The sequence below is a fragment of the Saimiri boliviensis genome, chromosome 8 (assembly GCF_048565385.1).
Source record: "Saimiri boliviensis isolate mSaiBol1 chromosome 8, mSaiBol1.pri, whole genome shotgun sequence".
Taxonomy (NCBI): domain Eukaryota; kingdom Metazoa; phylum Chordata; class Mammalia; order Primates; family Cebidae; genus Saimiri; species Saimiri boliviensis.
The window spans coordinates 104905147-104921403 of NC_133456.1; the positions used below are offsets into that span (position 1 = coordinate 104905147).

Genomic DNA, 16257 nt, shown 5'->3' on the forward strand with positions numbered 1-16257 from the left:
CTTTAGTCAACTAAAACTTTTCAGAAAAAAAAATTAACAATTTTTTTCTCAAGGTGGTTAAAAGGAAGCATTTATTGTATATTTTCAAAATTATTTCATATTATGAGTTATTGATTAGAGCTACTGGCAAAAGTAAATTGAAAAAGCAGGCTGGGCATGGGGACCCATGCCTGTAATCCCAGCACTTTGGGACACTGAGACAGGCAGATTACCTGAGTTCAGGAGTTTGAGACCAGCCTGGCCCATATGGCAGAAACCCCATCTCTACTTATAAAAAAAGTATATATATATATATATATATATATATAAATAAAAATAGCTGGCTATGGTGGTGCACGACTATAATCCCAGCCACTCAGGAGGCTGAAGCAAGAGAATCCCTTGAACCTGGGAGGCGGAGGTTGCAGTGAGCCAAGATCACGCTACCTCACTCCAGCCTGAGTGACAGAGTGAGACTCCATCTCAAAAAAAAAAAAGATAAAAAAATATAGAAAAAGGCCGGGCGCGGTGGCTCAAACCTGTAATCCCAGCACTTTGGGAGGCCGAGGCGGGTGGATCACGAGGTCAAGGGATCGAGACCATGCTGGTCAACATGGTGAAACCCCGTCTCTACTAAAAATACAAAAAAATTAGCTGGGCATGGTGGCTCATGCCTGTAATCCCAGCTACTCAGGAGGCTGAGGCAGGAGAATTGCCTGAACCCAGGAGGTGGAGGTTGCGGTGAGCCGAGATCGTGCCATTGCACTCCAGCCTGGGTAACAAGAGCGAAACTCCACCTCAAAAAAAAAAAAAAAATATATATATATATATAGAAAAAGAAAAAGCAGAAGAACCTCCAAAAGTGAAGACAGGATATCGAATAATTAAACAAGTTTTAAAAATAAACTATAATAAACCCACCATAAAATTCTGAAGTAAAACCAGATAGGAAGCCTTGCTTGTTCAGGAATTCTGCAGATAGTTATTGAAAATGACAAAGAATAAGGCCTAAATTAAACACTGTATAAGACAGATAGATATTAGGGATGTAACTGTCAGGATAGGTTATGCATGGTAACAACCCATGGCACAGCAGCTTAACTCAACAAGTTTATTTCTCGTTCAAATGCGCATGTTCAGTTTGGCCAAACACGGAAGCTGTGCTCATTGCGATCATTCAACAACCCAGGCTGATAGGAGCTTCATTTTCACATTTCCTTCCATGACCATCACTTCAGTGGGAAGGCAGTGTGGCAAAGCAAGTAGTCGTTTGTAAAGCTTCTTCCATAAAGTAATATGTATCCCTTCTGGTGGTCAAAGCAACTCCTGACAGCCATGCCAAACCTTAAAGTGTGCCCCTATGGCAATCCTGCTAGTGCTGGGGAGGCAGAGAGCTGGGACCATGTGCAGAAGTGTCAGTGACCACCACAGAGACCTTAAATGTGAATTTCTTGTTCTTCACCTGACCTTAATATACACTCCGTTTTAAAAGAGGGAAGTGAGATTGTGAGGGGAATGGAGCTGTGATTCTAAAACCAGCATTTCTTCTCTTTATTATATGAGCATGCTTCCCTTAAGTTCTGCTTTATCTCATACAATAACAAGGGAAGAGTAAATACTATATTTTTAATGAGATCTAAAAACCTAAAGTGTTGCTGGGATAATAAATATCACTTCAACTTGTCAAAACTTGATCTCAGATGGACTTTACTATGTCCTGGACTGTGAATTCCCTAAAGTGTAAGGCTATACCTTACTCACCTTGACATCCCCAGCTGCTGTCACAGTTTTTGGTATATTGTGGTATTTTGGCATAATTGCAAAAAAAAAAAAAATGGTTAAACTTTTGAACCGATCAGTCAAGTACTGTCTGATTTCTAGTATTTCTATCAAGTGAGGCTCGGATGTTCTGCTGCTAGTTTTTGCCTTGTCATTGTTTTGCAAGAACTAAAGGTACAATTTAATAGAAGTCAAAATGGAAACGTCAGTTTTAACAAGGTACATTTCACAGGTTCAGTGATTTTGATGTGGTTCCCTCCACCTCCTGCTCCCATGACTACCTGGCAATTTATGATGGTGCCAATACCAGCGATCCCCTTCTTGGAAAATTCTGTGGCTCCAAGAGCCCATCAAATGTGAAGAGCAGCAATAATAGAGTGCTCCTGGTATTCAACACCGATTCATCTCAAACAGCCAGAGGCTGGAAGATATCTTTCCGGCAGACATTGGGTAAGAATTCTGGACATGTAAGTCTATGTTTTTCAGGACTGTTACCTTTCTGCTTGATTGTATTTTTTTCCTCCATTTTATTATAGTTGTTTTTCATTGAAGCTTAAAAGAATATGCTATGTAAAGGCTTGTTTTTAAAAATTATGTATGAAGTATTTTAATGTTGTAAAAAATCACCCAACATATGTACCTCTCCAGCAAAGACAAAGTCTTTCTACACAATTGCCCTTAAAAGAGGCCTGAGACTCATTTGATCAACTATAGAAATTGTATAAGTTGAACCTAAATGCAGACAAGGGCCAGGTCAAAAAAGAAAGCCCCATTGCCCTGTGCCAACTTTATCTGCAGGGTACGGTGGCTCATGCCCGTAATCCCAGCATTTTGAGAGGCCAATGTGGGTGGATCACCTGAGGTCAGGAGTTCAATACCAGCCTAGCCAAGATGGTGAAACCCTGTCTCTACAAAAATTAGCTAGGCATGGTGGTATGTGCCTATAATCCCAGCTACTCGGGAGGCTGAGGCAAGAGAATTGCTTGAACATAGGAGACAGAGGTTGCAGTGAGCCAAGATCACACCATTGCATTCCAACCTGGGCAACAGAGTGACACTCCATCTCAAAAAAAAAAAAAAAAAAAAAAGGATCACCTTGGTAGCATGGTGGAGGAAGGATTAAAGAACCTGCAACCTGGTAGGGAAGGAGCTCATGCTAGAAATCTTGATGGGAAATGTCAAAGCCTTGAACAAAAACAGAGGGAAAAGAGATAAAAAGAAAGGCAGAAATCTGAGAGATGGAAGGTGGAATACATTGGAAGCACCGTGTTTAGACTCTGATGACATTTCAATGAGAACTTGAATTGAGGATGACTTTCTCTAGGTAATTTGCTGGATGGTGGTACCTTAGGAGACTAAGATTTAAGGGAGAGATGTTATGTTTAATTTGGGGTATTTTCGGTCAGAGGACCTGTCTAGATGTAGCTGTCTAGTTGGAAGCTGATGCTTCAGAAGGAATTTGGGCTGGAGAGGTGATGTAGGTAAAGTTAGATGTGAGGATAAACTGAAGATATGCCCCAGCTTACTCCCACTGCATGTGAGAAATACATTATCAACATCAAACACTGCCTGTGAGAAATCATCACCCAGATGAAATCGACTCAGAACTTTGAATAATTCAAAATACAAGGTCGTTCATCAATTACCTGTTTGGCTATTCTAACAGCATCTGTGGCACAGTCTAAGATCATTAGTAGTCAACTCTGGCAAGTGTTTTGATCCTTTTCCATTTGAATATAGATGTGATTAATGTTCTAAAAATGCACAACTCCCCCAACAAATCTCATACTCTGTAAAGACTCAGCAAAGTCCACGCAGTTTTCTGTGATAATAATCCTGATTCACTTTTCAAACTCTTTCTCATCTTCCATAGTGTGGATAAACTTCATTTCTCTCGTGCAAAACAGAGTTTACTTCAACTTCTTGATACTGGGCTTGTGAATTTGCTCAGGCATTTCTTGAGGAAAGCGGTTAGACATTGTGTTTTGAAGACTTCCCGGTAAACCGCACGTCATGAGAAATATTGTATCAGAAAATCCCTCTGCCATCTCCCCTACTTAGCTGTCTCAACAGTAACTTGAAAGCAAGTCTCACCGGCAGTCAGAGAGTGTTGCCTTAATAGAATTGTGTAAGCAAAGTAGCATACAGTAGCAGAAGGCTATTTTAAAACAAAAATTAATTTTCCTTTGGAGACTTTTTTTTTCCACAAAAAAAAGGGATATATTCTTGCCTTTAGCAGAGACTTTAGACCAAATGGCAGATGTCTACATTTGCTTTGCTACCTTTGAAGTTTTCTTTTTCCTAATATATTCTCACAAGAAAATGGTAATTATCGTGTTAACTCTCCTCACTGCTGTCATCTGCATGAAGCTTCTCAAGTGAGCCAGGGTTCCCTAGCCTCATTAAATTTCTGTCTTTCCAAGCCACAAAGAAGACAGTTGTAGACTTACTGTGATTTAACAGAAGGAAAAATCTTACACTGTCAGAAGCATTGTCTATGCATGAGTCACTGAACAGTTAACAGTCACTTACTGTTTTCCTCTGGCCACAGTTAGGGAAGAGGTTGAAGTGGAGAATGCAGAAATGGAATTCTTTGCAAGCATGTTGTTATCCGTGTATTTCATGAAGGTGATTTTTACCACTTTTTCATCTGTGTAAATGCCATCAGCCACTTGGAAGTACTTTAGACGTCATCGTAACTACTCTTTGATGGTAATGTTTAAGTGAAAACCTAAGTATGACGGTTTTGTGTTGCAGTGGTCTTACAAAGCTTTCAAGATCACACTGACAAGTTTATTGATCATTCTGCATAACTTTTAAATTTTGTTTCATTTAGGCTTTTGTTGTTTGTGGTGAGGAAAGGGGAAGGAGCAATAAGAATAGTTTGATTGTAGGGTTTATAGAGGTTTTTAGTTAGAGATCTGGATGAAAACTTGGCTTTTCACCTCCAGGTCATTTACATAAAAGCACTCTGTCCTTCCCCTAAAGAGAGGGAAGGTAACTTTGTGGGCCGGATAGTGAATTTTCATTTACAAGGCTGTTTGTTCAGCCTGGAAAACAACATCTTCACTTAGTAAATAGTTAATGTGATGAGGAGGCCGTTTTAGTCTATGACATTTCTGTTTCAATCTTCACTAAAACACTAAGTAGAGTTTTACAGATTTGCTATTTAGATTACACACTTGGCAATGCTTTATGTACGTCTGCTTCAATTTTTCAGAAGTCAGTGAAGAGCCTGGCTTATGTAATTATGTGACTATTAGGTTAATTTTGCCTTGGGCATTTTTTATATTTGCATTGCTAGTGAGTCACAGCAAATCTGGGGGAGCTATCCCCTAGTTGCTAATTACTAAATGTGTAGTGAAATTGAGTCTCTTTTTTTCCATGGAACTGCTGCTGCTGGAGGCCCGTGTGCATGGGATGCAAGGGAAGCAGAAAGCACGTCTGGCAAGCAGGAGCGCCTCTCTAACTGCAGTGTCAGTGTGCCTGCCTGTTTTCCCCACGTGCACCAACACCACATGAATAATTGATCCTGAATGGCTGACAATCAGCAAAATGATCACACTGGGCTGCAGCAGTCTGTGAAACTCTGAAATAATCTGCAAATCTGAGCATTTTTCTTAACCGTGTTCATAGTTTCCATCAGGCTTCTGTGCTCCTATGAAGTTTAAAAAGCTGTTGGTTCTGTGGATTTGGCCAAGTGGGCATGCCCTGTAGGCAGAACTGATGCTTTTTTAAATATGCTTTAAGTTCTGGGGTACATGTGCAGAATATGTAGGTTTGTTACATAAATATACACGTGCCTCAGTGGTTTGCTGCACACATCAGCCCGTCATCTACATTAGGTATTTCTCCTAAAGCTCTCCTCCCCTTGCCCCACTCCTCCCAATAGGCCCCGGTGTGTGATGTTCCCCTCTCTGTGTCCATGTGTTCTCATTGTTCAACTCCCACTTATGAGTGAGAACATGCGGTTTTCTGTTCTTGTGTTAGTTTCCTGGGAAGGACACTTTCTAGCTTCATCCATGTCCCTGCAAAGGACATAAACTCATCCTTTTTTGTGGCTGTGTAGTATTCCGTGCTGTATATGTGCCACATTTTCCTTGTCCAGTCTATCATTGATGGGCATTTGGATTGGTTCCAAGTCTTTGCTATTGTGAACAGTGCCTCAATAAACATAGGGGTACATGTGTCATTATAATAGAATGCTTTATAATCCTTTGGGTATATACCCAGTAATGGGATTGATGGGTCAAATGGTATTTCTAGTTCTAGATCCTTGAGGAATTGCCACACTGTCTTCCCCAATGGTTGAGCTAATTTAAGTGCCTTCTGTTCTGTTAATATCTGTTAGTTGCTGCCCCTTCCTTTAGCAGTACAGTCGGCTCCAGCCTTGAGTCTGCTTGTATGTGTTCTACACTAAGCACTTCACACTTACAAATGTGTTTTTAACCCTCAGAGCTTTCAGTTTGTCTTCCTGAATGGGTCACCTACCAGAGAGTTGCTCAGTCTATTCACAATATGCTCATCACACTACACAGCAAACTTCTCCACATAGGGTTAGATCAGGGGCTTTCAGTAAACCTATTTATATACTGTGCAGTACTATTGTGGTTTCATTTTTTTCTGAAATGATGTATTCTATAACACTTTAGCAAAACTGCAGTGTAAAAAATGGAACTTGGCCCTACTAGGTGTGAGGTCTGCAGGCATTTCAATTAGTCGCCAAGGAGAAAGTGAGCAGTGCCCCCCTGCAGGACAGCACAGGAGGACAGGTGGGGAAGACACACACTCGGGGACAAGTGGTGGCAGTGGCTGGAATCAAAGCTTCTAGCCAGCCCCTGTGGCCCTGAGCACACATGCTAACAATGAGGGCCACTGTCCATCTTCCTCCACCTGGGATATTTGTCATGTGGAGAATGAGTCAGGTTGCATTAAGGTCAGACTCAGAGACCTTTGCTGAGAGACCAAGGCAAAAATACCCAAGCACATATATGACAAGGACAGAATGAATTACAGTCCAACAAATGTAAAAATATGGCCAGATAAGTTGGGCACAATGGCTCACGCCTGTAATGCCAGGATTTGGGAGGCCAAGGCAAGCAGATCACTTAAGGTCAGGAGTTCGAGACCAGCCTGGCCAACATGGTGAAACCATGTGTCTACTAAAAATACAAAAAATTAGTCAGGCATGGTGGCAACTGCTTGTAAACCCAGCCACTCAGGAGGCTGAGGCAGGAGAATCACTTGAACCTGGGAGGCAGAGATTGCAGTGGCCCGAGATCACACCATTGCACTCTAGCCTGGGGAACAAGAGAGAAACTTTGTCTCAAAAAATGTAAAAAGAGAAGAAAGGAAAAGAAAATAGAAACGAAATATGGCTAGATGGAAAGAGCTGATTTATGCATGATGTCATTGCCTGGTGATGTGGCTTTAGAAAAGTCCGATAATATTTGGTACTCAATTTTTATCTACTAAAAAACTGATCGATTTGAAATATTACAACTGTTTATCTTTTAAGAATGTGATAGAGATGAAGCAGCTTATTTCTAGAAAGCACCTTAGCTGTCGGAGTGAAAGACTCTATGTATTAGAAAGTGATACAGAAGCCCCAAATTTTCAATCCCCCCCACTCTATTTCCAAGGTTGAGGAGTGGCTAAGGGTGGGGTTGGCAGGGCTCAACATTCTTAACAGGACCACGTCGTGCTACAGTGATTTCTTGTTCTTTCCTACCCACTTTGCACTGACACCTAACTGTCAAATCCTACAGTACATTTTATAACTGAAATCTGAACTAAAAGCTACATTCTGATTTAATCCTCAGGCCTTCCGGAGGCCTGGTGCACCATTGTTACTTCATCAATATTGTCCATGAGTGATTTACAGAATAAATGGATAAGTTGTGCCTGCTTCAAAATTGTATTTTATAAGGAGATACAATAATATACCATATAGTAGACATTAAGTTTTATCTAGATTCAGCTCTTTCTCCAAAGTCAATCCTGGTTTATATGACTGTTGATTAAGCTCTATACAGGGAGGTAAATTGAATCACTTTCTTCCTCGGAGAATGAGGAATACCGGATTACACTCAATGTTTAGGTCATCTGTGTTTGTCGCCTGTGGATTTTTGCCTGTTACCTTAACATCTGGAAAACGTCTCTCAAACACGCTTAAGGAAGATAGTTGGGAGTGGCAGGAGGAAATTGAGGGGGATTAAAAAAAGAAGGAAACAGAGAAGAAAGAAAGAAGGAGACAGAAAGCTGAAAAGAGTCCATGGCCACAAAGACAGAAAATATGGTCACAACAAATGGAAAAAAAATCTATTCAGACTCTGCCTCTGGTTATTTTTAAGATTCCTGGTTTCGGTGTTAAATTTGAACTTTGTAAGGCATTCTGAAATAGCTAAACAATGCAAGAATAAACTTTTAAAGCATCAATGGCATTAAAAATACATGTGTATGTGTCTCTAGGTACCTCTTAGCAGCCTGATTGAAGCTGTCAGCTCACGTTACTGTTAAAAGTACAAATGCAATCAGGAAGTTGAATTATAACTTGAATAATTCAATAAATCACTGATCAAATAACTCTTAGTTTAGCAATAATGAGAGTATTACTCGAAAGCAACCCAGGAATGTTATTTTTTCTGGTTTTCTAATGTCATTTGCTCCCTGTGATGAAGTCTGAGAATGAGATGAGCTGAAACTGTAAACCCATTTAAAGAAAAAAAACCAACTAAGCTGATTTCCGCCCTTTTTAAGCCCTGTCACTTTTACTGGTGATTAGACTTCCCTTGGGGGATGATGCCAAAGGCAAGGTTATCTTCAGGTTATTCTTTGTGGGTTTTATGGGGAAAGGTTTTTTTTGCGAAGCTGAGAATGTAGGAATGGAATAAAGAAGACAACACATTCTTAGCTCACCAAAACGATACAAAAGCGAGTAGACAGGAGTTAAAATACCAAATCAGCAAGTAGCTAGGAAAGGTTCTTAATAAATATATTTCAACACTGGTGTCTATGCCCCACGCCCCCGTGACTAGATTGCCACTTCTGGTCTTGAAAGGTAGGGCCATCCTTGTTAAAATAAAACCAGATGATACTGTGGAGACAAAACTAAGTGATACAACTGAGTTAATGGTACATTATAAGATAGCATTTTGAAAAACATTGAAGAGAACAAGTGCTGAGAAGAAGCACTTATTTTGTGTCATCTAAAACACAAGACGCAACCTAGTTTTGTCACAGGTATCTAGTTATTGGGGGTTAAATTATTTGTGCCCATAAATTCCCTGTAATCATCATCATCTTTACTCAGATCAGCCTGGCTTTGATATAGTATTCCTAGAAACATAAAAACAAAATATATGTAGTCAGCAATAAAAATTTTGAAACATTCTTTTGTTATAAATGATTTGTTAAGAAATAAAATAGTGGGACTGTGTTCTTTTCTTCATCCGAATGTATGAAAAGTCTGTTAACTTTATGTGATAGCTGTACATTTTGCTTGCTTGCAAGTAGAGACTTGTCAGGAAATCCCAGGGCATCGTGAAAATGACTGCCTGTCCCTGAGTCTGTCCCCTGCCAGATGTAGCATGAGCTGCTTGACATATATTACTTCACCTAATCCTCAGAACTACCACATTTTACAAAGGAAAAAAGAAGAATTTAAGAGATTAAGGAATTTGTCTTTGGTCAAAGGGTTTGTGTGAGGTAAAGCTAAGCTTTGAACTAGGTTTGACTGTCCCCCAAAGTCATGATTTTTTTTAAATAAGCCTTCATTGCCCCTGTGGCAATTAATAAAAATACCCAGGGATGGTTTTTTTTTTTTTTTTTTTTAGACGGAGTTTCGCTCTTGTTACCCAGGCTGGAGTGCAATGGTGCATTCTAGGCTCACTGCAACCTCCGCCTCCTGGGTTCAAGCAATTCTCCTGTCTCAGCCTCCCAAGTAGCTGGGATTACAGGCACGTGCCACCATGTCTGGCTAATTTTTTTGCATTTTTAGTAGAGACGGGGTTTCATCATGTTGGCCAAGATGGTCTCGATCTCTTGACCTCGTGATCCACCCTCCTCGACCTCCCAAAGTGCTGGGATTACAGGCGTGAGCCACTGCGTCCGGCTCCCCCAGGGATGGTTTTTAACAGAAGTGTATGCAAAGGGCATTGGAAGCACCAAAGAATAAATCTTTGCTACTTGGCTATTCAGTGGAGGAAAGGACACAGGATTGTTAGAGGGTACACCTCAGACAATGTGAGTCCTGAACTATTGTGCAATGGGTAAGAGGGTAAACTTGGAGCATTGCATTCCAGAATCAGACTCAGATAGTAAATCTTAATGAGGTTGACCTTGGACAATTTACCTATCCACTCTGTGTCTTGATTTTTTTTATCTGTAAAAAGGGAACACTAATTGTAATGACCTTATAACGTTCAGTGATGATTAAATTAGAAAATACTTGTCACTCGTTTAGCATGCAAGAAATTTTAGCTATAAATAGTATTATTTTGGAGGGATAAGAAGTCATTCATTGGCCAGGCATGGTGGCCCACGCCTGTAACCCCAGCATTTTGGGAGGCTGAGGCAGGCAGTTTGCCTGAGGTCAGGAGTTTAAGGCTAGCCTGGCCAACATGGTAAAACCACATTTCTACCAAAAAAATACAAAAATGAGCTCCATGTGGTGGCACATACCTGTAGTCCCACCTACTTGGGCAGCTGAAGCAGGGGAATCACTTGAACCTGGGAGGCGGAGGTTACAGTGAGGCAGTATCACACCACGGCACTCCAGTCTGGGTGACGGAGTGAAACACTGCCTCAAAAAGAAAAAAAAAAAAGGCATTCATTGGGAAAATGGATAATCTGTGGAGAAGAAAAACACATGTACAAAGTGATAGGTGCATCCCATTTCAAGGGATGCCTACTACGCTGCACATTGGTAATGGTGTGGAGCATAAGGTGGAGAACAGTAGGTGCTGAGACAGGAGAAACAGGCAAAGGCTGGACATGGCGGGGCTCTGTATCATGAGCAAAGGGGAGCCAGTAATCGTTCTGAGCTGGAGAGTGCTATGATCTAGTCAGATTTATTTTAGAAAGCACATCCTAGCACCTGTGGGGATGATGTTTTGAAGCAGCATTCCAGGGAAAAATTAGGAAAGAATTACAGTAGTTTAGGCATGGGATGATGAGAGCAGTGATACCGTGAAAATAAAGAAAGGGACTGAAAGAAGAAGTCCTCAAGATATTAAATCAATAATGCAGTGTTCCATTGGAAAGAGGCGGCTTGGGAAAAAGAAATAATACTGCTTCTAAGGTTTCTGGACAATATCTTGTGACATCACTATTCAAATAGAAAATCACTAGGAGAGGACAGTGCTTTGTAGAATGAAATAATTAAAATGTTGGGCTTTGTCTGGAGAATTTGGTACCTTTAGGATATCCAGCTAGTGTTCAGTAGGTAGTCAGATAAGAGCATTAGAAGCTCAGTAGAACATCTTGGCTAGAGTTTTGCTCTTTTTTATTTTGAAGCCATGTAATGTGGCACATATCCATGTGTAATTATCATATCTTTCTGGTGGATTGACCCGTACCATTATGTAACAATGTTTTCAAATGCTTCTTGCCTTAATTTCTTCTTGTTCTGATTTGGCATAACTTCCATAGCTTTCTTTAACTTCATATTTGCATTATATATTTTTAAACCCCTTTATTTTCAACTTTTCTCTAACTTGAATATATTTGGTTTTTGTTTGGCTATGTATTTCAACTGGAGAATTTAATATGTTTATATCTGATAAAGTTACTAACATTACTAGTTTTAAATAGACCTTTATGCTATTTGTTTCATTTGTCCCACCTCTTTTTTTATGTTCCTTTATCCTTTCTTTTTAAAATTAATCATGTTTTTATTACTCCCCTTGTAAAATTTACACATCTTGTTACTCTTGTTTCAGTAGTTACCTTAGAGATTACAGTATTCAACCTTGATACTTTAAAATCTAATTTAAAATTAGTACTTTTGTTCTGTTATAATCAATGCAAGGACTTCGGGACGTTTTATTTTATTTTTATTTATTTATTTATTTTTTAATTTTATTTATTTATTTTTTTTGGAGACAGAGTGTCGCTCTTGTTACCCAGGCTGGAGTGCAATGGCACGACTTCGGGACATTTTAAACCCATTTACCCACTTCCTGTCTTTTGTGCTATGTATGCCAAGTATTTTATTTCTACATACATACTAGGTACACAAAACATTTTTATTGTTTTGTACAATTATTAATAATGTAGAATTACAGTTGATCTTATTTTTCTTTCCTTTCTGAAATTCTATGCTTCGATATGGGACCAATTTATTTCTTTTGAAAGACTGCTGTTTTGTGTTTCTTTTATTGGAGATCCTTTGGTTAAAAGTGTTTTTTGTTTTTCAAAAATGACTTGATTTTCTTAAATTTTGAGAGATTATTTCTCTGAACATAGAGTTCTAGTTTGGCATTTCTTTGTATTCAGGATTTTACGATGCTATTGCATTATGCTCTGGCTTGTATTATATTTTGGTTAGCAAGTCCTTGCTTTCTACAACTGGGGATCTCCATTCCTGCCCTGGTCATCTCATTTTAGAGTACTGTTATTGTTGCTGTTGTTGTTATTTAATTTTATTTTAACCATTCTGGTAGGTGTGTATTAATATCTCATGTGGTTTTAATTTGCATTTCCCTAATGGTGAACAATTTTCATGTGCTTTTTTGTCATTCTTATATCTATTCTCTGGTGAAATATCTATTTATATCTTTTGCCCATTTTTTAATTGAATTGTTTATTTTTCTACTGTTGGGTTTTGAGAGCCTTTTATCTACTATCGATAATCATTCTTTGTCAGTATGTAGTTTGCAAATGTTATTTTCGAGTCTGTATCTTGCCTTTTCATTTCCTTGCCTTATATTAACCTTTCACTGAGCAAAAGTGTTTAATGTTGAAGTTCAGTTTATCAACTTTTTTTTTTAATAGATCATGTTTTTGATACTAAATCTAAGAATTATTTGTCTACTTCAAGATCTTAGGTGTTTTTCTGCTCTTTTCTTCTAAAAGTTTTATGATTTTACATTTTTCATTGTGTCTCTGATCCATTTTGAGCTCATTTTGGTTTAGATAGGAGATTTAGGTGGAAGTCAATTTTTTGCCTCTGGATGTCCAATTGCTTTAGCACCATTTGTTGAAAATGCTGTCCTTCTTTCATTTAATTGCTTTGTCACCTTTGAAAAAAATCAGTTGGACATATTTGTGTGGGTCGGTTTCTGGGTTTTCTATTCAATTCCATTGATTATGTGTCTAACTCCTCACCAATATTACACTGTCTTGATTACTATAGCTACCTGGTAAGCCTTAATATCAGGTGGAGTGATTCCTCCCTCTTCATTTTTCTTTGTGAAGATTGTTGTAGCTATTTGAAGGCCTGTGCCTTTCAATATGAATTTTAAAATAAAGGCTGGGTGCAGTGTCTCATGCCTGTAATCCTAGAGCTTTGAGAGGCCAAGGTGGGAGGATCCCTTGAGGCCAGGAGTTCAAGACCAGCCTGGGCAATAAAGCAAGAACTGGTGTTCACCAAAAATAGCAAAATTAGCTGGGCATGGTGACGCTTGCCTATAGTCCTAGCTAACTGGGAGGCTGAGGCAGGAGGATCCCTTGAGCCCAGGGGTTCAAAGTTGCAGTGAGCTGTGATCACACCACTGCACTCCAGCCTGACCCTATCCTAAAATAAAAATAAAAATAAATTAAACTTTTTTATGTTTACAGAAAAACCAATTTTTGTAGGAATTGCATTAAATCTGTACATCAATTTGGGGAAAATTGATGTTTTTACTATGTTGAGTTTTCTAATCCATGAACATGTATGTTTCTAGATTTACTGAGGCCTTCTTTTATTTATTTCATTATTGTAATAATTTTCATCACATAAACTTGTATATGCTTCATTAAGTATATACCTAAATATTTCATTTCCTTTGGAATGATTATAAATGGTATTATTTTTTGGTCTCCACATGTTAATGGTTAGTATATTAGTATATTAAAATTTGATTGATTGTGTGTATTGTTCCTTTATCTTGAGTTCCTGCTGAACTCACATATTAGTTCTAAGAATATTTTTCTATATTTCTTGGGATTTTCTACAGATAATAGTTACTTGCAAAACTGGCAATTTTATTTCTTCCTTTTCAGTCTATATATATATTAGAAGCAAATTTTTGGTGCTGCAAAAGAAATAGCACTTGCATAAATTTTCTTGGCAAGGCAATTTTTATTTCTATAGAAGGGTGCATCTTGCAGATGGAACAGTGGCAAGAGCACACCTGAACAAGGGAATGGAAGGAGTTCTTATCCCTGACGCAGGTCACCCTTACTGCTGTATCATTCTCCTTTTGGCTAGGGTTGGACTGCACAGTCTAAGCTAATTCTGATTGGCTATTTTAAAGAAAGCAGGGATATAAGCCAGAGTAGCAGGGTGAGCAGTTTCAGCAGGAAAGACAGTTACAGAACAGGTGACTAAAGGTGACTCAGGTCAGAGCCAGTGACCAGGGTGACTCAGGACAGAACGGGTGACCAGGGGTACAGATATGAATTACCCATTAGAGCTGGTGGGAAGGTTGTTTACAGAAACTAGAGGCAAGGAGAGGAAGAGAAGGAAGAAGTTAAACTTTAAAATGGAAAACAAAGAACATGGAAACTGAACATACTGGCATACTGATTCTCTGAAGAGAAATTTGGAACTCACTGTTTTCAACAGGACATATTTTTTCTTACTTTATTCTGGTAAGAATGCTAATACTATGCTGAGTTAGAGGGTTGCGAAATAAATTTCATTGCCTTGTTTCTGATCTTAGGAAGAAAGCATTTAGTATTTTACCATTAAGTATGCTGTTAGCTGTAGGTTTTTGCAGATGCTTTTTATCAAGTCCAGAAATTTCTCTTGTCTTCCTAGTTTGCCAAGAGTTTTTATCATGAATGTGTATTGGATTTTGTCAAATCCCTTTTCAATATAAATGACATGATCATGTCATTTTGCTAAGTAAATTTTTAAAAAATTTCCAAGTTGGAAAGAATGATTCTCATGAAATGCCCCGGGACTAATCATGTATACATAGAGCATTTTCAGTGATATCTAAATAATGCAAGATAAATTAAAAGATAATGATAACATTTTCCTTCTCCTAAGTTCTTTATACACGTACTGCTCTTTTTCTGTTAACTATAGCTACTGATTAGCTTGCTGAAATTACCTTTCTTTCAGTAAGTTACCAGTCTTTTAGTTTTATGATTCCTAAATATTACCACACTAAATACACAATTTAATTTAGATTAAGCTGGGTTTGAAATTAGGATAACTAAAGTGAGTCAAATTGAGTGACGCTACTAAAAACAAAACAATAAAAAGCCTCATTACAAAAACTACTAATTTTTTTCCTGTATAACTTAAGTACGATACCTAAAGTATTATATACATTGGAGATTAGGGAGTAAAATAATAAACACTGTTTACCTTAAGAGAAAAAGACAAAACAGGTTCATCTGAAACCTAGTCGAATGTTTTTGCATGAATACACTGCTTTGGGGCAATTTTATATCTGCAGCTTTGAAAATCACAGTAAGGTTGATTCCAAAAAAGGATAATGCAGTTCTAGCCCTGCATCCCTGTGAGGTAGAAAAGAAGCTGTCGAGGTGTGCCCGCAGTTCCCTAAGGCATTAATTTTAAATGCCTTTGTATTCTGCTTCCTGTAGTTTCCATTAAAGCTTCCTCCAGCTGCAGCCTAAAGCCACAGATGGCTCGCTGGAAACAGGAAAGCGCCTGAAGTCAAGCCAGTCTGTATCTGCTCTTACAGCTCACTGTGCACCTTCTGGGTAGTGGTCTCCAGAGACAGGCAGAGATACTATCCAGACAACCTCCATAAAATGTCAGCCAGGTAGAATGTAAGCCACAAAAATGTAAGTCCTCCAAATAATGACTGAAAGTGTATCTAAGTCCACTGAAGTCTTCAAGATGTTTTATCAGAGGGAATGTAGCTATTTTTCCCTTGTCAGATGGATCCTGGCTTGAGCTTCACTCTGAGGTTTAGTCATTGGAGGATCCGCTTACTGACTTTTAATTAAGCAGATTTAGACTTGTATCTTGCTGCTTACTATATTTCCAATATTTCTTGAGCCAAAACATTTATTTTCTCCGAAGAAATGGCTCTTTTTTATGAGAGAGATATTTCCAATTTAGGGAAGATAGTTCGAGTAACATTTGTTCTGGGACACAGGGTGTGTCATCAGAGAGTGACTGACAGACATCATTTTCTAAATTGTGTCATCATTATTTATCTATGTCTTATCACTATTAATGAATTATCATTTTTCTTTTTCTACTTAAATACTAAATATACTTCCTTGAATATTAAAGCAATATGTAATAATCAATCAATCCATACCTTCAGTCATTGTTCTTCTGTACTATACATGCCAATAAGCTTAAGC

The 16257-nt window shown here is 38.5% G+C and overlaps 1 protein-coding gene across 2 annotated transcripts in view; it reads left to right on the forward strand.

The window, feature by feature from the left end:
- Window positions 1-16257, forward strand: part of CUBN (cubilin) — a 288396-nt gene that overhangs the window by 243765 nt on the left and 28374 nt on the right. For both annotated transcript variants that reach the window (XM_003930638.4, XM_074404977.1), the window contains one exon: window positions 1991-2208. In XM_003930638.4, coding sequence (XP_003930687.3) covers window positions 1991-2208 — 218 coding nt within the window. The remainder of the gene's footprint in view (window positions 1-1990; window positions 2209-16257) is intronic.